Raw genomic sequence first — 24,693 nt, forward strand, 5'->3', positions numbered from 1 at the left:
AGGCAGTGTTCATTAAACCCTACACAAACATTGTGATATTTCAGACAGTGGCTGGAGAAGAATCCCCAGCTTATCCCGGGAGTGGTCTACACATTTCTGCGGGTCATTGTCGACCATGGAAACCCCAACCTGTCCGTCGTTCGCCAGAAGGAGGTGGAGCTTTGTATTGGACTTCTTAGAGAAAAGGTAAAACTAGGATCTCAGCCTTGGTGTGTGATCCTGACGGTTTACTGTAGCCGTGGGGGTTGTGGGGCAGACTAGTTTCCCAGTGTCTATACTTGTAAGAGCTGACAGATGAGGATAGTAATGCGTGACCTGGTTGACTGTAAGCCACTGTATCCCGTGTCTATGGTCTGTTGCTCATGGTATCAACCACTGGTTTGCAAGGGCCAGATTTGATTATTTATGACTTGCAGATAGGTCACTCACTGTGTCTGGAGACTGCCTCTGTGGATAGATCATTGTGTCGGTGGTTTGATCCTCTGGGTGTTTCCATGTCTGGAGTCGGCATTAAGGGAATAAGATCAGGACCAGTTGGCTTGAAGTCGGCATTAAGGGAATAAGACAAGGACCAGTTGGCTTGAAGTCGGCATTAAGGGAATAAGACAAGGACCAGTTGGCTTGCAGTACTATGCTGTGTCTCAGTGGTGTCCATGTTAATTTGGGGGCCGTCGGGTAGCCTAGTGGTTAAAGCGTTCGCTCGTCACACCGAAGATCCGAGTTCGAATCCCGACATGGGTACAATGTGTGAAGCCCATTTCTGGTGTCCCCCGCTGTGATATTGCTGGAATATTGCTAAAAGCGGCGTAAAACCAAACTCACTCACTCACTCACCCCATGTTAATTTACGGCATGGTCATCATCAATGTGACGTTAAACACGATTTCATGGCATCTTACCATGCTTATCTCACTGTGCCTATGCTTATATGTTTGTTTGTTTGTTTGTTTGTTGTTTCACTTCGCCCTCAGCAATATTTGGGATACAATGACATGCATCAACCAAGTCAGTGAGCCTGACCACCCGATCATATCAGTCTTACAAGCTTAACACCCCAATTCTAACCCACATCTTCATGGAGATGTATGTTTAGTAATTGGAGTGGGATATGATGGGGGCAGGAAAGTTGAAATAATATAGGCATGGTAAGGCAAGACGACCTGAAACCATCAGATTATAGCAATGGGTAGTATCTCAAAGAGTAGGAGTACGGACACCAGTTCAGCCAGGGAGTAGTCTCAGGACATTGTAGGTTAATTTCCCCATATATGCTCCTCAGAGTTAACTAAAGTGTCCAATGTTTTTGTTTCAGTTTGTTGATTGTATGGTGATTGGACGGGATCTCATCCGACTTCTCCAAAACGTTGCCAGGGTTCCTGAATTTGATAAATTTTGGAGGGACATGATAAACAATCCAACAGCATTGTGTCCCACATTCACAGGTAGATGTTCTGTGTCTTAAGTTAATAATAATAAGGCCATTTATATTGCACCATATTTCCACATCACAAAGGCATGCTCAATGGCTACACTCTTATTACCCCGGTCACTTGATCAGTGTGCACCAAATTGTATTCTGAACTTCCTGGGATGTATACAACCCAAGCTGCCTATGAGGCACTATAAGGTTAGCAGTCACATTACCATCTCATCCTACATGGTACCCGGGGGCACGGGTGTCCCAGTCGTCTAAGGAGCGCGATTTTCTGTGCAGAGTTGTGTCCCTTGGGCACGCCAGAAACCTAGGATTGTGGTTTCGAATCCCGGTTCTCCCCTATTATGTTTCTAGGTTTGTCAGCACCATACCCGTGCTCGTGGGTTTCACCAAAGTGGTAAACGTCTGAGACTTGCATCACTTTGGGCTTTCCTCCCACATTAAGCTGACCCGCCGTGATATAACTGTAATACTGTTAAAAGCGGCGTTAAAACCAATCTCACTCACTCACTACTTGGTACCCATTAACTGCCCAGTGAACAGAGCCATATTTTACTTTCCCAAAGAGACACCACATGCGCCTTATGTGCTTGAGTGTGGGGCAGGACTGACGCTCTCAAGGAGTCAAGCTGCAGAAGGTGGTCAACCATCCACAGCTCTCCATGACCTGTGTTGCTTATCTTCACCTGGTTTGTGACCTGCTGTACACATGACCACGTGCCATGAAAGCACTCATTGTCATCAGAGTCTCAAACATACACCATCAGATGGTTTATAAGTTTAAAGGAAATATATGTTGTGCTCAGTATTAATATATTGTGTGATGTCATTGATGCTAGTGCTGATCTAATGATGTACTAACTTCATCATAATATTTTACCCTTTTTGGATTCCATATATTCTAAGCTATTAGCACAAGTATGATTATTGCTAGATACTATGAGACACTGCTGATGACTCTTGACACACTGACTAATAACTGAAAGTTACATTTTTTCAGGCATTCTGCAGTTATTGCAAACACGGACATCACGCAAGTTCTTCATTGCACGTCTCACTCCTGACATGGAGAACAAGCTTGTCTTCTTGCTGACAAAGGTACAGATAAATACTTCAGCGTTATCTTCTATCCTTTTTGTTCTATGATGTCAGGTTTGGTTGAATTTTGACCACAATGGTCTGTGTGGAGTTGCCTCCCTTTGCATTTGCAGGATCAGCTGTTCGTGGGTTTGAATTTCAGATTCTTCTCATAGATCCAGGATCTGTCAGCAATTTACCTGTTCTAACTGATCGTAGTGATTGGTCTCACCAACGGTCCACAAACTGTGGCTTTTCTCCACCCCAGGCGGACACACCTTGATGTGTTGGAACTAATGAGGCACAAGGCATGACTCGCTTGTCTTGTCAGCCAGTAGAAGCTACATCATCAAAGAATGCATGTTTTAAGATGCACAATGTTTAACTATGTTTGTCAACATCATCTTGATTATGATTGTGTGATGGTGTTTTCCTTGATTTTACTAACGTTACTTTCTATCCGTCTTTTTGTCTGCCAATGTCAACAATTTTAACCACCAATATAGGTTGTCTGTGTAGTTATGCCCTGTGTTGTTTTCCAGGTGAAATTTGGGCAGCAGAAACGATATCAAGATTGGTTTCAGCGACAGGTAGGTAACAAACTGACATAGTAACCATAGACAAGCAACCAAATTTACTCAACATGCTCAAAGTGTTATGAAATTTTAAATCAAGTCTATTCCAGCACGTAAAGAATAGTAATTTTAAGATATTTGTTCCGTTGCTGTGTATGAGCTGTGGTAGCATAGTGGGTAGTGCTTTACCCTCTAGGGACGTGATCAGGGTTTAGTTCATGACATCCCCTACATGGTTTGTGTCCCAAACTGTTATTAGACAGCAGCTAAATGCTGAGACTGACTACTTAACATATGGAACAAGTACATGTTTGATGCAATCCCTTGTGATGCGATTATGTGCGATCCGATCACCTGACATTCCCTGCATGATATTGCTGGAATATCGCTGAAAGTAGAGTAAAACAATACTCCCTCCTAAACGATGCTGATCTGAGTTCTACCAGTACCTGTCCTGAGAGTTACAGGATGACAATGAAACACTGATCTGAGTTCTACCAGTACCTGTCCTGAGAGTTACAGGATGACAATGAAACACTGATCTGAGTTCTACCAGTACCTGTCCTGAGAGTTACAGGATGACAATGAAACACTGATCTGAGTTCTACCAGTACCTGTCCTGAGAGTTACAGGATGACAATGAAACACTGATCTGAGTTCTACCAGTACCTGTCCTGAGAGTTACAGGATGACAATGAAACACTGATCTGAGTTCTACCAGTACCTGTCCTGAGAGTTACAGGATGACAATGAAACACTGATCTGAGTTCTACCAGTACCTGTCCTGAGAGTTACAGGATGACAATGAAACACTGATCTGAGTTCTACCAGTACCTGTCCTGAGAGTTACAGGATGACAATGAAATACTGATACGATTTGTTCCAGTACCTGTCAACCCCTGAGAGCCAATCCCTCCGGTGTGATCTCATCCGCTACATCTGTGCTGTGTTCCATCCATCCAATGAGCTTCTGTGTTCTGACATCATTCCACGCTGGGCTGTGATTGGCTGGCTTCTCACCACGTGTACAGTAAGTACCTTCGATTGTCTTGCAGGATCATTACTATGTCTTTGTAAAATGAGGATCGGGTAGTGACAATGTTTGACCTGGCTGACTCTGATCATTGTGCTCCTGTGTTTGAATAGCTTCTCATATACACAGCCGGGGCGGTCGGGTACCCTAATGGTAAAGTGTTCGCTCGTCACGCTGAAGTCTCAGGTTCGATTCCCGATGAAGGCTCAGGTTTGATTCCTGACATGGGTACAATGTGTGAAGCCCATTTCTGGTGTCCCCCGCTGTGATATTGATGGAATATTGTAAAAAGCAGCGTAAAACAATACTCACTCACTCACTCACTCACTCACTCACTCACTCACTCACTCAAGAGCCACACAGCCGAGATTATTTACTGTTGTGATATGACTGACAATTGTGATATGACTGGTATATCCTGACTAGTATACCATGCTAGCCAGTATTCTCCCTTATCTATGATTACAGGCGTCCTGTGGGGATTCTGGGTTAGGATAGGTCCCCAGCATCATATATTGGTCATGGATGGTGACCAAATGAATCAGGTGGTCAGGCTCAATGACTTGGTTGATTGCATATTATCACACCATCTGCTAATGGATTGTCTTGTCCAAACTCGATTATTTATAGACTGTCATATACCGTATGTGACGTAATAAGCACCCACAGCGATAATTGCTGATATATTGACTAGTGAACAATCCCAATTAGCGCCCCTTCCAATTGATCAATGTACACAAGACTTATTTCTTCGTGTATGACACGTACTTGTGTGTTATATGCACCCATAATTATGTGCAATGAAATTCTGGAAAATATATCTGTCATGTATAATACACACGGACCTTTCTTTTGTATCATTTCAGGCTGTCAGCTTTAACCACAATATTTAAGATCTTTCAACCCTGGTTTGGGGGTTTTTTTTCGCTAAAATTATATTCTAATAAGAGCCGCCTATTCCTAATGTTTAGAGCGCCCTGGGCGCTTATTATGTCAAATACAGTAGCTGGAATATTGCTGAGTGTGCGTTAAACAACAAACACAATTGTTACAGGTCTTATTTAGTGACAGTGTGATGTTATTATTCATGAAGTTCATAATCTGTGCCATATACAGAAATTCAGGCCTGTTTGTCATCAGACCAACTTGTTACTCAGACCCTGTTCTGAATATTACACATTTTATGGTTTGATTAAGGTGACATGTTGAGCTTAACTGTGTTTATTCTGCTCCAGTCCAACGTGGCAGCCTCTGACGCTAAGCTTGCTCTCTTCTATGATTGGCTGTTGTTTGTTCCCGAGAGAGACAGCATCATGAACATTGGTAAGTGCTAAAAAAATAACATGTTCATTAATGTCTTTTGTTTAGTTTTTTGAATTTCATCCACTGGTCCAGTGGTTCTTAAAAAATATCTGTGAAGCAAAAAATAGATAAAAGCCTCCACGATTATAACACCTACTCAGTAGGTTATTGTATTTGTTGCCAGTGTCTGTATACAGAAATGTGCTGTCCTTTATGTCAGTTGCCTTTGAATTTTGTATTTTAAGAATGTTTAGTTATTGTTACTTGTAATATTAATGTGATGAGTACTTGATCTTGTGTTGACTAATGAGAGCCTGTGTCTGCTGCAGAGCCTGCCATCCTGGTGATGTACCACTCAATGCGACCTCATCCTGCCATCACCGCCACGTTGCTGGACTTCCTGTGTAGGGTACGTGCTTTGTAGTCGTAAATACTCACCTGGGTTTAGTTATGGTTCTGTTTCTCACCTTCCGTATTTCAGAGCTCCATATAAGCTTTTGGTGTTGTGGGTATTTTACCCATGCATTTTAAAATCGTTGAGTATCAGTAATTCTATCTGGGTATTCAAATTTCTGTTACCCACTAGTTTTTACACATGTGGGTATCAAGTTCAATATTTAAAAACACTATTCATCTAGTCCCCTGCAAACTGGTGTCATGTGGGTTCGAGAGCTTTATAGGACTCAAAAATACCACGATACTTCCAAAAGAAAGTGTGATGGCAAATGATCATGATGTAACTGTCATCGTGGAGTTTGGCAAGGTTGACAGAATACCTGTTTATAATTTCAAAATAAGTTGCTGATTTGCTAATCGAATACGCAGGGTTACTTCACAATATTTTGATGATACGCACATGTTTATTTTTGTAGCGTATCTGTAATGTTCGTTGCGTATTTGATACGCTTGGATTTTATTTTACTGCATATTTCTGCATTTCTGATGCGTATTTTACGCAGATACGCAGCTTATCTGGAGCTCTGATATTTGTAAAGAACATTTCTTTCTGAGAAAGTTTTATTATCATTATGACAGTATATACTTACATTCTATTACAGATGAAAATGATTCGGTAACTCTGTACTCTATCTATAAAAGTTTGGAAAATATGTTTCATCGTCCCAGTACCATCAGTAGCCATTGTTTTGGTTCAATCCTCAAATGCCTGCAACATGTGAAACCTTTCTTAGTGTCACCCACTGTGATGCCAATCTCACTGACCCACCCACACCCCAGTGCCATCAGTAACAGGACATGTTTCTGTTGCAGATCTTGACTAATTACTGTCCCATGTTATCGGTACAAGTTCGACAGGGTATCTTCACATCTTTAAAAACAATACTGGAGAAGAGAGTTTTACAGTGAGTATCAATGCTGAAAGACGTTGTATATTCAATGGTCTTGATTATTGTAATCATGAAATTAATGCGAGCAAGAAAGTTGGGGGAAAATGTGTCCAGTGCCAGAATGAATGAAGTGATGCATTTTCATCTGGACATACTGGAATATATTCTTGTCAGGTTCACTGCGCGTTGGAAATGTTGACATCTGTAACAAAGATGACAGTAAACAACATGCTTCTCACCACATTCTGCCTCAAGTATGGTCAGTTTGTTCACAGATGTTCATCAAGCTATTATGGCAGTCGCCAGCTGTGTATAATGGCATCTTTTTTCTTGGTAACCTTATAATCTTATAATGACAAGAACACTGCTCACCCACGTTACCCGTGAAGACCCGGGGTAGAAGAGGTCTTCAGCTACCCATGCTTGTCGTAATAGGCGACTAACGGGATTGGCTGGTCCAGCTCGCTGACTTGGTTGATGAATGTCATTGTATCCCAACGAGGTAGATCAATGTGCATGATGTCAGTCACTGGATTGTCTGGTCCAGACTCGATTATTTACAGACCGCCGTCATATAGCTGGCGTTAAACAAACAAACAAACAAACAAACAGACAGACAGAAAGTGCTGTGTCCCGTGCAGCACCAGTAGTTTGGTCATAACAATTGGAACCTGTACAACCTTCCTCAGTGACCCAATCTATCTCATTTAAATATGAGTTATTTGGAATTTCCTGCTTTTGGTATCATAGTAGTGAGATCACATGTCAAGTGGTTGGTAATGCATTAATTTCATGATTTACAGTACCGGTAGTAGTCTTACACAGGTTGACTGCTTACATTGACACTTCTGTTTTGGGTGAATCTGTTTTCGATTCTGAACATGTCAAGGCAAATCGACCTCTGTGCACAGTGACAAAGGTTTTTCCAATGCCACAGACACCTATAGCCATATGTGTCCTAACATTAAACATTAAATATTGTTCGTGATAGGGTATAAAATTAACCAGGTGGTAATGTTACTGAAAATGGCAGATCATCTGAGGTATTAGCCATATTGAAAAAAAAACTTAGCTGTCAGTTGTATGGATTTATTAACCTAGATAATATTGGGAATGCAGTCTGTGACTTTAGCCACTAGTCAGAAGCCCGAGTCCAGTAAAAATTCTGTTTGGTCTAGTGAGCTCAGCTATTGATAATCCAATACTCACATTAAAATCTCTAGAAAATGATCCAGGCTAGAAGCCTCAACTGTTCTTGGCATAGACTGGGGGAAGGATACATATTTACATAAATGTTCTGTCAATTGTAGCATCTAGGGACATTTTTTTCATAAGCCACTCCGTTACGCCGAACACCTGGGTTCGATTACCCACATGGGTACAAGGTGTGAAGCCCATTTTCAGGTGTCCCCCGGCATGATATTGCCGGAATATTGCTAAAAGTGGCATAAAATCATACTCACTCACTCTCTCATAAACCACTTGAGGTGTCTACCTCACACTGGGTGGCCACAACGTCTATGCTGAGTTCCATCCCTTAGGCAGGCTAGAAACCTATGATAGTAGCTTCATGTTCCAGATTTGCCCTGATTATATTTCTAGTTTGTTTAAGCATCTTACCTGTGCTCAGGGGGCAGGGGTGGCCCACTCGTCTAAGGCGTCGCGATTCGCTGTGAGAGTTGCATCCCTTGGGCACGCCAGAAACCTATGATTGTGGGTTCGAATCCTGGTTCACCCCAATTATGTTTCTAGGTTTGTCAGCACCATACCCATGCTCGTGGGTTTCACCGAAGTGGTAAACGTCTGAGACCTGCATCACTTCGGGCTTTCCTCCCACGTTAAGCTGACACACCGTGATATAACTGGAATAATGTTAAAAGCGGCGTTAAACCCAACTCACTCACTCACTCACTCATTCATTTATTTCCACCATTACAGGTCTTTATCACCGCTGTTTGATAACCCGAAACTGGACCGAGAACTCCGGACATTGTTACGAGACAAATTTGCAGAGTTCTGTTCACCAGAAGGTAGGGAAGCTGGTTGTGATTATTTCAAAGATGTTAATCCTGAGACTCATGGCTTGTTGTTCCATTGAGATCTTTGCTACTGGGCCCAGTGCCATCAAGAAACAGCAATGTTGAACTATACATACTGTTACATATGGAAGTGAAGATATTGACAGCTCTAACTGGGAGAGGGTATTCATGTATTTAGTCAGTTGAGGTTTTTCAACTTACTGGTTTCCAAGCCATGAGAATTGTTTAGCACCATGAGACAATTGAGCTTACAAACAGATTTAACCATAACACTGATTGCAGTTTGTAAGTCCATTTTATCAAAAATGACATTTCAGCTTCAAGAGTAGTAACTTAATAGGAAAGATTTGATGCCAAGATTTCCCTGTAGTGCTGATACTGCCTTCCATGCTTCAGTCTGTGATTGTGTCTTGCAGCACCCAAGGAGGAGTCAGCACTGAAAGGGGAGGTAATTGACCTGGACAACGGCAGCAATCATGTGGAGGACAACAACTTGTCAGATGCAAGATTCAGTGATGAGGAAGATGAGATTCCTCTTGGTAAATTGCCTGCAAGATTTTGACTACTTTCCAATCTTTTCTTTAATTTAATGTGTATTCACAGTAACTACAACAAATGCTTGTATTTTACGTTAGATGGTGGTTAACCCTTCACCATGCAGGGTCATCGGATCATGCCACAGAGCCTATCCAGGCTGGTATGTCTCCATTCTATTAAGATATATCTCCAGCACCATTTTGCCACCATATCTTCGTCTGGAAGTGACATCCCCATCTTGACGACAACTCCAAATTTCTCTTGCTCATGAGCTTGAAATCAAAATGATGGGAGTTCGGCAAAGATCTAATTTAATGATTGCTGCCTCTACAAGCAAGCCCTCTCAAGATTGTTAGATATGATAGTTTGCTGGGAAAACTGTTTTCCTGAGTTTGATGGGGAGGAAAGTCATTGTGCTATCAGGCATTCCAAGTGGTATTTGAGATGGCTGGAACAATGCAAGTTGTGTGCGGTGATATCTCTAACGAAGTATACACTCACTAATTTGATTGATTGCGTGTCATCGTACCGCGTTTGGGTATAAGTAACCAAACTCCATTTCCGTATTGCACCAGACTGCAGGGCTATGTCATCTCCTAATGACTCTTGTTCAGAATATCAATCACTAGATTGTCTGTTCCAGACTTAATTATTTTCAAGCAGCCATCATATAGCTGGAATATTGTGTTTGTTTCAGAGTATGTATGTACATCCTAATGCCATGACTTAGTATATTTGTACTGGATAATATGCTATAAATGGCAATCATTTTTACAGGTAAGCTCAAGCAAGAAATGAAATTCCAACCCATACCCGAGCCACCTCGTTTTCAACCTGTGGATATATCCGAGCATCTTCATCAGTTACCTGAGGACCTTCAAGGGTTCACGCAGGAGTTGCAGAACGAGACGTAAGTTGGACACTGTCATTCCTTCTGTGCACTTTGTTACTGTCACTGTTCTTGTTGACCCCATGAAAGTATTCAATATATTTGTCGAATCCCGGTCTGTAAGATGTCAAGATGTTATCTCTTACAAATTGACAAGAGTGAGTTATTTATTGAGCAGGTTCCACAAAGCGATCATCGTGCAATGATAGTCGTAAGTCTATGTTAAATGTATGGGAGTTACGATCACCTGATAGCTTTGTGGAACCGACCCCAGGCCTCTTGACAACTGTGTCCAGACCAAGCCCTAAATGATTCAGTAATTTCCCTAATCTTTATTAACTATTTCAATGTATTATTTTACAACTGTTGTTTTAAATGTTAATTTTAGATGTTCTTGTATTATCAGCGACCAGGAGAGTCAGTGTGAAGTCATTGATCGTCTGATGCAGGCCGTCATACAACAGGTGGGTGGTGGGAGTACTTCCCTCTCTGCAGATCTGGCACAGTATAGAGATGAATAGAGAACCTTATCCAAGTGTCTTCCAGGATCAATTATATTGTAATGAGTTTATGAAAGAGTCTTCATATATTTTAGCTTGGAAGACACGAGTGTAAGATTCTATTTTTCATTGAAAATCATTCTTGGAACTTATCCTGTTGTAACCAGTTATAACCGGTGTCTTGAGTGTAAATAGTACAGCTAAAGGTTCAGTAGCAGAGAGATTAGTGATGTCTTTTGATTGTGACATGATGGAAACTGATGACATCACAATGGTCTTTTCTTAGGAAATGTCACATGATCTCTCTCTCGAGTGATGTCTCCGGTTGAAGCCAGTTTGGGATGATAAATTGCGTTTCATGACACCCAGATAGTGTGGGACTATGGCCGCCATAGCTGGAATATTGCTGGATAGTGTGGGACTTTGGCCACCATAGCTGGAATATTGCTGGATAGTGTGGGACTATGGCCGCCATAGCTGGAATATTGCTGGATAGTGTGGGACTTTGGCCACCATAGCTGGAATATTGCTGGATAGTGTGGGACTTTGGCCACCATAGCTGGAATATTGCTGGATAGTGTGGGACTTTGGCCACCATAGCTGGAATATTGCTGGATAGTGTGGGACTTTGGCCACCATAGCTGGAATATTGCTGGATAGTGTGGGACTTTGGGCCGCCGTAGCTGGAATATTGCTGGATAGTTTGGGACTTTGGCCACCATAGCTGGAATATTGCTGGATAGTGTGGGACTTTGGCCACCATAGCTGGAATATTGCTGGATAGTGTGGGACTTTGGCCACCATAGCTGGAATATTGCTGGATAGTGTGGGACTTTGGCCGCCGTAGCTGGAATATTGCTGGATAGTGTGGGACTTTGGCTGCCATAGCTGGAATATTGCTGGATAGTGTGGGACTTTGGGCCGCCGTAGCTGGAATATTGCTGGATAGTGTGGGACTTTGGCTGCCATAGCTGGAATATTGCTGGATAGTGTGGGACTTTGGGCCGCCGTAGCTGGAATATTGCTGGATAGTGTGGGACTTTGGCCGCCATAGCTGGAATATTGCTGGATAGTGTGGGACTGTGGCCGCCGTAGCTGGAATATTGCTGGATAGTGTGGGACTGTGGCCCAACATATACTTAAACAGTACACTTACAAGTTGCATATTTCATCTGTTATGCTCATTGAGGATGTGATTGTGTGTAGCACTTGATTCTGATGCCTGTATCCCTCGTTGAAACTGGGCGGAGTAGGTCCTCCCTAGATTGTCATCTAGTCATGTGATCATCCAACTGTATGTGTGTAGACTGAGTTGACTAAAGGAAACCAAGTTCTTATTCTTTCAATGCGACTTTTTTCAATGAATAAAGGTACTGTACTGAAACGCCACATTGGAAGAATAAAGACGTCTTCATTCATTGTACAGATTCTAAACTGTCTTGTAAGGATACCTGTACCCATGTACCAGCACCCTGCCGTGCAATCAGAGATGACTTAGGAATGTTTTCACTGTTACCTCACTAATTGTGTGCCATCATCACCCGTTAGTGTGGATCACTGTCCATGCTACTTCTGGCTCATCTTCCTGAGGCAAGGGAGTTGCAAGTCCAGTTTCCACCCTTTATGGAATTATGGAGTTACATGTATGTTTTGGCTGGACTAACAAGTCTATGCATTGTCCAAATGAAAGCAGATTTCGGTCGATTGCAGGATTTGCAAAGCATGTGTACTGTCAAGTTAACGTCGACATATTCCAAATCTTTTCATGTTTTTAATCAAGGTGCTCTCATGATTTCATGCACTTGGTGAAGTAAGACCCATTTTATTATAATGATAATTATTGATCATATCGCCTACACTGGGCGCCACCATTTTGTTTGAAGCAAATGCAAGTGATCTAAGAGTAGCAATCTGATTGGTCAATAGGAGGGACATAGAAGGGTCATAACTCGTAATAGCCACTGGTGGCGCTACAATTGAGCCCAGAAATTCCAGCCCTAGTTTGGCTTGAGTTGAAACTGGACTTGTACAGTCAGTTGACTCTATTGCTTCGGGAAGATGCTTATGGCTTGTCTGGTCTAGACTGTTCACAGACGACCAATAATGGCTGTAATTTGCATATTGCGGCTTGAAGGATGTTTATTTGAAGGATCATTATGAAAGTTGGATGAAGTACTAACTTGTGTGTTGTGTTGTACAGGATGACTTCGACCAGGATGTGGCGACACCGCTGGCTGTGTGCCTGTGCCAGATTCTCAGCACCCAGTTCAGCTTGAACCTCTTTCCTCAGGAGATAGATGAAGAGTAAGTTACAGTTTTGATACAAAACATATTTTGATAGCCATATTCTCCCTGATGTTATGTACATTGGTCTTACAGCATGGGGTTTGAGAACCTGCATCACTTCGGTCACTTGTCTCCCAGGTTGTACAGATGTATTCTACAGTGATTGTGAAAAATGCTTGATTGTGATTGGTCAGTCACAGCTTTCAGTTCACAATTACCACCTCTGACTGAAAAAGTTGATTTAACGCAGTTCATTTGGTTCCAAATTGAATTTGGTGTGGTTAAATTGAAAGTTAATCTAGCTCTGCATTGAAAACTTAAACTATCTGCATCACCTTTGGCATTCCTCTCACATTAAGCTGACATGCTGTGATATAGTGTAATTCTGTTCAAGCCAACACGAATCCAGTCACTCTATCTCACTCTGCCTCTCACTGGAGAAAGATTATTGGACACAGATAGCATCATGTGTTGATTGTGTGAATTTTGCTTTGAATTGTTTTTTCTATGTTTCAGATCTATAGAAGATTCAATAGGAACGCCAATATTTGTTATGTTTAGGTAAGCATCGATTCAAAATCTATTTCCTTATTTTACAATATAAAGACAAATTTCTAGTTTTTTTTAAACAAGATTAACAAAGCCCAAATTGTTTCAGCATATGTACCTGTACGTAGCTTATTTTGAAAGCTTGTTTTTTCTTGTTTAATTCATATGTTGCAGCTGAAAATGTTTGATCAATATTTTAGGTTTTTAAGTCAAATGTCGGAGGAGGACCCGCGTCGACATCCGATACTACAGTTATTAGGGGAAATGTATATTCGGCAGCCCCGGATAGGGTACCATCTGCTGTACTTTCTCAAAGTCAGGTAAGAACACCATCTGTACTCATGATTGAACCCCATGTAGTGTTTCTCGGTCAGAATAGCTTCCTAATACCTCATGCATCTCAATAATTCAAGGGGGCACGGGTGGTCCAGTTGTCTAAGGTGCCACGATTCGCTGTGCAGAGTTGCGTCCCTTGGGCATTCCAGAAACCTCTGATTGTGGGTTCGAATCCCGGTTCGCCCCGATTATTTTTCTAGGTTTGTCAGTACCATACCAGTGCTCGTGGGTTTCACCGAAGTGGTAAACGTCTGAGACCTGCATCACTTTGGGCTTTCCTCCCACATTAAGCTGACCAGCCCCGATATAACTGGAATATTGTTAAAAGCGGTGTTAAAACCCAACTCACTCACTCACTCACTCACTCAATAATTCAAATAAAGTGAGGATATATGTAGTAAGTTTGATTTAGAAACCTGGAAAGTAGAGTTGTTGCTTTGAAGATGGGAACTGTATGCGAGATTTGAAACAGCCTACATCGTGCCATTTAGGCATTTCATTAGCTTGGAGAATAACAGCTGTGATGAATTGCAGATTATCTGTCTGAAGTGAATGAGTGATTCACCCTTGGTGAGTACTTACGGCGTTCATTCACCAGGGACAGATAATCTGCAATTCCTCCCAGCTCGTTAGTCATAATCCTGATTTATTCTATACACTATTCAGTGTCAATTCAGAGTAAGGACACAACTTCCCATGACACATGAACTACAATGGAACTTCTGTGTTGATATTGTTCTGGTTTATTCTCATTTTAGCAAAATGAATGAAGAAAAAATGGCTACATACAAAGACTTCTGTAAAAGTATGGATACAAAAGACCCCTCTGAATATTTGTTACAAGATTTAAAGGTAAGTGTATTTTCCAGTTTATGGTTTTAACATTTATCTGGATCTGTTCTATATCTACATCTGTTAGCTTTGTTTTACATCAGTTGAACCCATGATTTACCATAGTACAGGAACAATACACTGGCCGATCACTTGATACAGGATTTTGTAAAAAACTACTCCCCAAAATGTTGGGAAAAAATAACTTATTACTCTTGTGCTATGACAGTGTACAATGTGCTTCTTTCTTCAATGTCAGTACCACAGTGTGAAATCAGATGGCCTAAATGCACCATGAAATGGAGGGGGGATATTGTAATGGGTGCTGTCCTTCCGTCCATCTGTCCGTCACGTTTTGTTTCTGCAGCATATCTAAGAAAAAATGAGAGATATCTTAACCAAGCTTGACAGATAGATAGGTCTAGTGGTGAACCGATGCCTTTTGACAGTTTGGTTTGTTTCAAAAATTTATTTTTCAAGTTTCCTTTACAACGACTTCGACTTAGACTGCGGTAATGATGGTAGTGATCGTTTCTGCAGGGCTAATGCTTTGCACACAACCAGACATGTCATTTTGACGGGGGATATGAGTATTTCCTGCTTGATATATACTTAGCCTGCTATGACGGGTTAGCCTCACCAGCCTCCCATCAGCCTCCATCATGCTGTCTGTGAGATTGTAGCAAGAGGAAATTCAAGCGCAGGACTCTATAGGGACCGACTTCTGGGGGTGTTCGAGCAAGCTGTTTTCACTTTGGGATGTAGGATGAAATCACACTTTCAGCAATGTAGTTGTCTTAATGAAGTGTCTTATAGTAGTGGTGGTTGTTCAGTGCTTAAGTTGATCTGTTTGTTTCCTTGCAGCAATGTCAGGAAGATGATGTCCGATTATTTACATATCTCATACCTGATGTCTACACACACGTACGTTATATCATCTCTGTTGATCATGTTAATATTACCTCGACTTAATACACCCTTCTGCCTGTATAAACTATGCCACAGCTGAAAGGGTCAAATATGTATATGATCGGAACAGAATAACCAGAATGCAGTGTTTTTGATTGGTCCATATTGTAGACTGCTGAACTGAGGGATTGTTTTCCTCAATCTCAATTTGTTATGGTTGTAAAGAAGATTTCCTATCAAACTGTGAAATGTCATTGTATGTCCAGTTTGCATATGCACATCAATATAGAGCCAACAACAACATCAACACTTTTGCATATCTTCTCTTCAGTTTCCTGCCATTGCTGTTGGCAATGCAGAACTTCTGCATGTGTTGGTGTCCTGCATAGATGGAACACAGGTAGGAATCACCAAAGAGCTTAATAAGGAAATTTTATATGGAGGTAATGACGTTGAACTAAACTAAGTCTTACTTTATTTGGAGACCCATGAAATTCTGGGTTGCAATATGTCTTCAGCAACCCAATCTTCATGTAAGACGCGCTTGCTTGTTGTAAGAGGCGACAGAATCGGGTGGTTAGGCTCGCTGACTTGGTTGATGCATGTCATGGTATCCCCATGGCATAGTTCGATGCTCATGATGTCTATCCTTGGATTGTCTCGTCCAGACTTGATTATTTACTGACTGCTGTCATATAGCTGGAATATTGCTAAGTGCAGGCGTTAAACAACAAACAAAGAAAACAAACTTTATTTGGAAAATTGTTGATGTAATTTAGTAATAGTAACTGATTGACTCACTTCTGACTCTCAGTGTTCCTGGGACCGCCTCCGTGGTCTTGTGGTAGAGCGTCCACCCGGAGAGCGGAAGGTCCGGGGTTCGATCCTCGGCCGCGTCATACCAAAAGACGTTAAAAGTTGGTACTTGTTGTTACCCTGTCTGGCGCTCGGCATTAAGGGGCTAAAACAAGGACTGGTCGGCTCGGAGTCAGTATACTGTGTCTAAGTGGGGTATTCATGTTAAACTGCGGCATGGTATCTCAGTGAGCTAGCACTATAAATCGGCATCAGTCCGGACTAGTACAAGCAGCCACACAAACACACACACGTACATGCACGTCGCTATATAAGTGCAATAATCTTGGACGCGACGTTAAACCCAATTTCACCTCACCTCACCTCAGTGTTCCTGACAACTTCCTGTTGGTTTCAGCTCCAGGATTTGATTTGTCAGATTCTTCAAGGTCATCTGATCATGTTCAACAACAAGGAGACCTTCCTCTCTGTGCTCAGTAAGTCCAACATGGAGAGTGCAATTACAGCAATATTGCTGTTTATACAAATAATTACTCTTGACGAGGTCATCATGAGAAAACAAGGACCCTCAGACCCGACCAGTTCGACGGTCTGACTGGACCTGGGCCAGCAGACATGGTCCGGTCAGACCACCTCAGGGGTCGGGTTTCAGGGTCCTTGTTTTCGAATGTTTACCCCTTCAAGAGTAATCATTCATTTAGTTATATGAAAATTCACTTTTAGGTTTAAAAAGTCTTTAATCCGTCCTCTGTTTCATTACAATAATTTAGCTGTGAACCGTGAAATGACTTTGACTGCGAACCGTAAGAGACACCATCTTATTTTCTAGCAGACGGGTCAATATTCATCCAATGAGAGGTTAATACTCAGCCACCGAGGCTTCCTCAAAAAACGAAAGTCTGACAACTGGCTGTCTAGATCACATACTTTGTGTACCCCTCTCACTTTCATTTTTGTTGAAGACTCTCTGGCTAAGTGGATTAGATTGCTGTCTTTGTGTGCCTCGGGTTCGAATCCCAGATGGGACTCAACCCCCCAAAAGTACTAGAATCTGTACTTTACTATGAAAGTGTTATCCCAAATATAACATTTGTCACATTTGACCACTTTGTAAATGGCATTGTGTGTTCATTATGGAAATACTGTTCATACAGTGTTACACAGAACTGAGAGTGTATAGAGATGGTTGATAAGATGTTTGTCTGCTCCAGATGAAAGTCTGGACTGGGAAACCATCGAGCAGTACTTCCTGTGGCAGCTCATTATGTCTCACAACATACAGATCGAACACATCCTACCCATATTACCAAAACTAGAATTCGGAGGTGAGAGCTGAATTATTATTCTTTTCTTTATGTCTTAACACATTCATAGATTACATGTAAAACTTTGATAATTATTTATTAGGGCTGCAACGAATGCACTATGAGGCGAATACGATTCATATCACGAATATAGGGTAATGAATACGAATATTAATACACGAATACAATAACAAGTCAGCAGCTGATGTATTTTTTTGTTATTTTCAGTAAAGCAATAACAACATAAATGATTTGACATGGTTTGTTAATTATTAATATATTTATATTATACATTTATATACTGCACTTATCCAGGTACTAGTATCTGCTCGAATGCGACAATAACCAGTGACAACAATACTGTCAAATTAAATAGTATAGGAGTGTTGTCTTTTGAAGACAATCTATGCATATAATATGTTCTTAGGGATATTTTTGTGTAAATGCACATGCTTGCATATACATAAATATTCGATTCTAGTAGTCACGAATATCGAATTTAATTCATGAATGGATACGGTTGATTCACCGAATACTTCAATGAATCGTAATCCTAATATCTATTTTGATTTTCTTGTTCAGTCTTAGACAAATTTTGTTTTTATACAGAAAATGATTTCTCTCGTAGCGGTGTTTCCATGATTACTGGAACAAGTCACTTTGGAAGATTAAATGAATTATTGTAAAGACTTGCAAAACCTTGACCTGTCTGATGTCTGCTTGTGGTGCTAAACTGTTCAAGACATGATTTGACTCTTCATCTGATATATGTCTGACCGTTTCTTGCAGCTCATGCAGAGGCAATGACAAGTATATTAGTGTTACTTAAGCAAGAAAGGTGAGTGAAATTGTCTCATGTATAATCCAGTAAGTGAAGACTCTGTTTGTTGTTGGCACTGAATAACTAATGCCACTCAATGAAAATGTAACCAGTGGGTATTCCGGGTTAGAATAGGTCCCCACCAACCAATGCATGTCAAAAGAGGTGACTTAATGGATCTGGTGGTCAGGCTGGGTGGCCAGGGGTGAAACCATTGGTCAAATCGTGCTGGGGCGGTGGGGTTGCCTAGTGGTTAAAGCATTCGCTTGTCACGCCAAAGATCGGGGTTTGATTCCTGACATTGGTACAATGTGTGAAGCCCATTTCTTGTGTCCACTGCCATGATATGCTGGAATATTGCTAAAAGCTCACTCGTATGTTGCTAGTCTATGGATCATTTCAGACTAGCGGTTTATGTAAAATAACTAGATCTTTTTAGAAAACAGCCAGTCCCCCTGGATTTTTACTCATCTTGGGCTATTAAACTACTAGCCCTGTATCACTAGGTTTGTTGAATGTCATTGTACCGTGACAAAGTTGATCGTTGCTCATATTATCAATAACTGGATTGTCTGGTCCAGATACAATTATTTACAGGCTGCTGTCGTATTGCTGAAATATGTGGCATTAAACAAACAAAAAAACAATGAAAAGTTTGTCAATTGTAACATGTTTACTGAGTTCATGAAATACTACTTGCCCATTGTCCTGTTTGAGATGTCATGTTGACCCGCATGGTCAATGAAGACGGTAGCTATGACCTGTGTTTTGTTTTCAGCCCTGCTGTGGACTTGTTGAGACCAATACTGGTTCGAGAGTGTAAGAAGAATGACTTCTTCACAGTATCAATACTGAAGTACTGGGCCCAGGAACATGAAGATCGGCTAGCAGAACTCATAAACCAACAACTTACAAAGTTTAATGGAACCCCGAAGAAGAGACAAAGGTAAGCTGCAGATAGAGCAGTCACAGATTAGAACCCTTCTTTTGAAAACTGTGTGGCCCCCTGCCAAGACAAATGCATACTCGTAAGTGAAATGATTGTGTGTATTGTCAAGTGAACCAAAGGCTGTATTATAACCAGGAGTCCGGAAACCGTCATATGCACCAGACATGTCCGATTGGGAATCTCAAATGTCCGGTTTAAAATATTGCTTACCGGACATTTAAAATTTTCTGTCCGGACATTTTAAAAAGTATTGTCCGGACATTCTTAAATTTTGACCGGACGTGATCCACAGTTAGGACTGAGCAGTTTCTGTCTGCAGTTGTAACACAATGAAGATTATCTACACTGACAAGCTTTGTTTGTTTTGTTCATCATATTATGAATACGTAACAACTTGTAATGTGTGTGTAAAAAGTCGTACTAAAATACGCTATTTGCAGGGGGCGTGGCCTAAATGCAAATGTCCGATTGGGATTTTAAATTTTCCTGACCCCTGATTATAACATTCGTAACTCTCCCTCCCCCGCCTAGACAGAGCTATCAGTTGGTATGAGAACGTAACAGTTTATGAGCCAAGCATAATCTAAGAAATCACCAGTCTGACTTTGACTGCCATTGGTCCTCTCTGCATTATTGCTTGTAGCATTGCAGGAAGAGAGTAAGTTCTGTTTGATGTGGAAGGTTACAGAATCAGAGATATGGTGTTCAAAAACTGCAAGCTACAAATAAGTATTGCTTTCAAAGATTATTTTATTGTGGGTGGTCAACTCTTTTCTTTTGTGTAAAAATAATATTGCTTATTATGTATTTTCCATGATAAAAATATCACCAATAACAAAATTGCTATCTACTTTTAACCAACAGGACCGGGTCGGCTATGAAGAAGGACAACCCTTCAGTGGACCAGGTGTTGTCCCATCTAGACCACATGCGGCAAGTGTGTCGCAACATATCATGTGAGTAGACATTGTCTGGCCCAGTCTGTATGTCTCAGGGATGTGTCTTCTTGTATGAAGCGGAAATGGAGACCACATAGCTGAAATGGAGATCGCATAACTGAAATGGAGATCACATAGCTGAAGTGGGGATCATATACAGTCGTGCCTCGTTTATACGGACGCTTGCGTCATTTCACAATTCGTCCGTATAAACGAATTTCCGTATAACTGAAACCAGCTTCTTACTGGAAGAGTTACTTCCCTTCAATTATGCAACTCATGACAAAATTCCTTATACATATTGTTTTTATTACTTTTTCGGCGAAATCGTGCGTGAAGCGAGCGGAAGATCGCACAACTCACCGTTATTAACAGCAACCACGGTCAGAATACCGCTATTGACGCCTTGAAACGAACTTTAGTTGACAGAGAATGGATACATATATCATAAATGACATACTTTGACTCGTTTAAAGTCATATTTGTTTTTGTTTGACGATTCTATGTCAACATGAAATTCTCGCGATCACGCGATCACGTGCGCGTGAGCCTTGACGGTGACTGGTCAGACTGGTTCCATGTAAAAAATAATACCCGGGAATAGCGATCAGCTGCTTCGCTTAGGGTTATTATTATTTTAAATATGTTTAGTAAAGGCTGCATATAATTAAGAAAATAATGGAATATATTATTCCTGATAAAAAAAATAGTTTAAGATACAATTGTTGTCGATCCTTGCATTAAAAATCCTATAAAGTTATATCATTGGGTGTGTCTTTACCGAATCACCGGTCGATTCCAAGAAAACATGTGTACAGCTGATTGCTGTTTCCGGCTTAGTTTACGAGAAAATACACAAGGTAATCTTAATCCCTAGATATAAAACAATGCCACGTAATGTTCTCGTAATACGTAATGAAGTTCAACTTTGACCTCTGACCTCCACAGACGCCATATTTATCGAGGGGGATTACATGTACAATAAACAAGCTTGTCTCAAACGTAACTCAATGTCACTGGTTAATTGACTTCTCACGAATCAAAGATATTACCACCAGCGGAAGTGTACTGTCCGGATAAGTGAGACAATTTTGAGTGCATTTCAGTGTTTTGTGTATGAAAATGACCGTCCGGTTCCGGAAACTGAATTTCCGGATATACGGGTAAATTTATATAGTAATTATTTCGTTTTGAATGAAAATCGTCCAGGAACCGAGGTTTCCGGATATCTGAAGTCCGTATAAGCGGGGCACGACTGTAGCTGAAAGGGAGATCACATAGCTGAAATGGAGATCGCATTACTGAAATGGAGGTCATATAGCTGAAATGGAGATCACATAGCTGAAGTGGGGATCACATAGCTGAAATGGAGATCATATAGCTGAAATGGAGATCATATAGCTGAAATGGAGATCATATTGCTGAAATGGAGGTCACATAGCTGAAGTGGGAATCACCTCGCTGAAATGGAGATCATATTGCTGAAATGGAGGTCATATTGCTGAAATGTAGGTCATATAGCTGAAATGGAGATCACAGCTGAAATGGAGATCATATTGCTGAAGTGGAGATCATATAGCTGAAATGGAGATCATATAGCTGAAATGGAGGTCATATAGCTGAAGTGGGGATCACATAGCTGAAGTGGGAATCACATAGCTGAAATGGAGGTCACATAGCTGAAATGGAGATCATACAGCTGAAATGGAGATCATATTGCTGAAATGGAGGTCACATGGATGAAGTGGAGATTGTATAGCTGAAATGGAGATTATAGTGACATTCCATTGATGACGTCATATAGTGCTATTATAAGATAACAGTATGGTGACATCATAGTTTAAAGAATGTTCCAGCACCACTTCCATTCTGCCATTCCATAAGCACTATGTGACATGTCGCAAAATGGGAATTAATTACCTTTATGTTTGTTATATCCAACTGTGCCATTGACCTATTAGTCTGTGATCCTTGACATCACTGCTTCATTTAGATAACTAAGATCATATCGTTATGAGTCTCCCATCCAGTTGGAGTTGTACATCATGACAAGGCAATACCAGCAAACAGAATATTATGTTCCACTGTAAATTATCTGAAGTATTGAAGACTGTCATAGACAAAGTCCCTCTCTGCAAGTTGGTGACCTTGAGAGGAAGGTCCTGCTGGCTGTTGTGTTTGGTGTGTGTTTTGGATGTTATTTTGCAGGAGAAGACAAATAATCATCGCACATGTTTTGTGTTTCAGTTCTCAACAATGAAAGTGTTCAGCACGCCTTGCAACAAGTACAGTCCTTCGCCACAGAATCACAGAAAACAAAGTGAGACTACATCGGAGCTTAATACATAGAAAACCATCATTGTATCCGAAAAAAGTTCAGTTTAACTGATGATATGATTTAAGTGTTTATGGAATCACATTACCCAGCATTAGCTACCATGTAATAAGATTCGCAGGCAGATAGGACTGATTATTTTTTTGTCCTGACACAACTCTTTGCAGTTTCCTTCTGAGACTTTGATCCCATAACCCAGAACAAAAAACGTGCCTCTTCCTCCTCTGGGGCGTCGCCAGCCATCTGTTAGCAATCGGGAGTTATCTGTCCTTAATCCCTTTAATAACTTCTCATTGCACACTGTGAAAGACGCATGCTTGGGATTTGGATTCACAGATAAGATATTGTGATTGTGGAGGTAGTGGGAACTTTTGGTCAGTTGGGTAGCCGAGTGGTTAAAGCATTTGCTTGTCACACTGAAGACCCTAGTCGATTCCCCACATGGGTACAATACGTGGAGCCCATTTCTGGTGTCCCCCCACTGTGATATTGCTGGAACATTGGAAACCTATACGCCTTCACTCACATAATGACTGTTACTTCCTGCCTGGCCGCCTCTCTATATGCCTGTTGACATGTGCCTGTTTCTACATGTATTTGGTTGTTCATGTGTGATGATCAAGCTAAGCGCAGATGAGAAGGGATCTGGGACAGATACATCTTTCTGGTAACCAAGGGCAGGGAGTGACCGGTGGAATGTTATAAGTTCAAAGTTCACGAGGAATTTGCGTGTCTGTGAAAGTATTGTGTCAGGATAAGTATACTGATATCATGAATATCCAATTTCTTGTACTACTGTACTTTTTCATGATGCAGAATAGGCTCACCCACAGAACAAGGACATAATTTGTATGGCGTACAAAAGTTCAAGTAATGCATCGTCATACGGACAGGTTGTACAAATGCAGATGATCTTAAAGAAAGAACATGTTTTTGACCATACATTTTCCTCTTTTCCTCTTTCCGCCAGAATTCCCTAATTATTTTGAAACCCATGTTTTACAGATACAGTGACCTTCTTGCGTTAGCAGAGGATATTGAAGACATCAAGACAACCCGAGTGTTGCGGGGTGGACGGAAGGCATCCAATGCTAGTCCCAAGGCCAACAAGTACAGAAAGGCAGTAGTTGATGAAACAGAAAGTGAATCTCTTAGTAGCGAGGTAGGAACTGGTTGTTTCCTGGAATGCTTGAAGACAGGAAATTTTGTTTGGATAACAACATCTGTGTAGTGTGATACATCTTATGAACGGGCAGACAGTAGTCCTGAAACATCACTACAAACAATGTAGAAATTGTTATCCATTGAAAGATGTCCTGTGATTGGGATACGGAGAGTATCCTTGTGTTTGTAGCTGCTCATTCCATTGAAGACGTAGGGTTTCTTCTTGGTGCCGACTTCTTGGATTGCTGTAGAGTTGCTCACTTTCCCGTCCTTTAGATTGTCACATTTGCACAGAACCATCTTAGCACTAAGACTGTTTCGATTCTTATGCCTTAACATAGACTTGCAGTAGTTGTGGTAGCAGAGTGGATAAAGCATATGCTTGCTCTCTCTCTCTCTCTCTCTCTCTCTCTCTCTCTCTCTCTCTCTCTCTCGGCCGCATCATACCAAAAGACGGTACTTGTTGTTACCCTGTCTGGCGCTCGGCATTAAGGGGGTAAAGCAAGGACTGGTCGGCTCGAGTCAGTATACTGTGTCTGAGTGGGTATTCATGTTAAACTGCGGCATGGTATCTCAGTGGGCTAGCACTATAAATCGGCATCAGTCCGGACTAGTACAATCAGACACACACACACACACACACACACACACACACACACACACACACACACACACACACACACACACACACACACACACACACACACACACACACACACACAC

General features: G+C 41.3%; 1 protein-coding gene across 1 annotated transcript in view; it reads left to right on the plus strand.

The window, feature by feature from the left end:
- LOC139478132 (integrator complex subunit 3-like) overlaps positions 1-24,693 on the plus strand; it is a 34,329-nt gene that overhangs the window by 6,106 nt on the left and 3,530 nt on the right. Inside the window, exons 7-31 of the mRNA XM_071260500.1 lie at positions 45-186; positions 1,313-1,442; positions 2,436-2,533; positions 3,055-3,102; positions 3,974-4,117; positions 5,356-5,443; positions 5,752-5,831; positions 6,692-6,783; positions 8,707-8,798; positions 9,224-9,346; positions 10,122-10,254; positions 10,640-10,697; positions 12,934-13,037; positions 13,536-13,580; positions 13,769-13,888; positions 14,663-14,756; positions 15,600-15,659; positions 15,976-16,044; positions 16,858-16,936; positions 17,672-17,785; positions 18,554-18,602; positions 19,363-19,530; positions 20,398-20,489; positions 22,719-22,791; positions 23,812-23,968. Of these exons, the coding sequence (XP_071116601.1) occupies positions 45-186; positions 1,313-1,442; positions 2,436-2,533; positions 3,055-3,102; positions 3,974-4,117; positions 5,356-5,443; positions 5,752-5,831; positions 6,692-6,783; positions 8,707-8,798; positions 9,224-9,346; positions 10,122-10,254; positions 10,640-10,697; positions 12,934-13,037; positions 13,536-13,580; positions 13,769-13,888; positions 14,663-14,756; positions 15,600-15,659; positions 15,976-16,044; positions 16,858-16,936; positions 17,672-17,785; positions 18,554-18,602; positions 19,363-19,530; positions 20,398-20,489; positions 22,719-22,791; positions 23,812-23,968 (2,452 nt within the window). The remainder of the gene's footprint in view (positions 1-44; positions 187-1,312; positions 1,443-2,435; positions 2,534-3,054; positions 3,103-3,973; positions 4,118-5,355; positions 5,444-5,751; positions 5,832-6,691; positions 6,784-8,706; positions 8,799-9,223; positions 9,347-10,121; positions 10,255-10,639; positions 10,698-12,933; positions 13,038-13,535; positions 13,581-13,768; positions 13,889-14,662; positions 14,757-15,599; positions 15,660-15,975; positions 16,045-16,857; positions 16,937-17,671; positions 17,786-18,553; positions 18,603-19,362; positions 19,531-20,397; positions 20,490-22,718; positions 22,792-23,811; positions 23,969-24,693) is intronic.

The sequence above is a fragment of the Haliotis cracherodii genome, unplaced genomic scaffold (genome assembly GCF_022045235.1).
Source record: "Haliotis cracherodii isolate W230 unplaced genomic scaffold, xgHalCrac1.p SCAF_1, whole genome shotgun sequence".
In the NCBI taxonomy this organism is placed as follows: Eukaryota; Metazoa; Mollusca; class Gastropoda; order Lepetellida; family Haliotidae; genus Haliotis; species Haliotis cracherodii.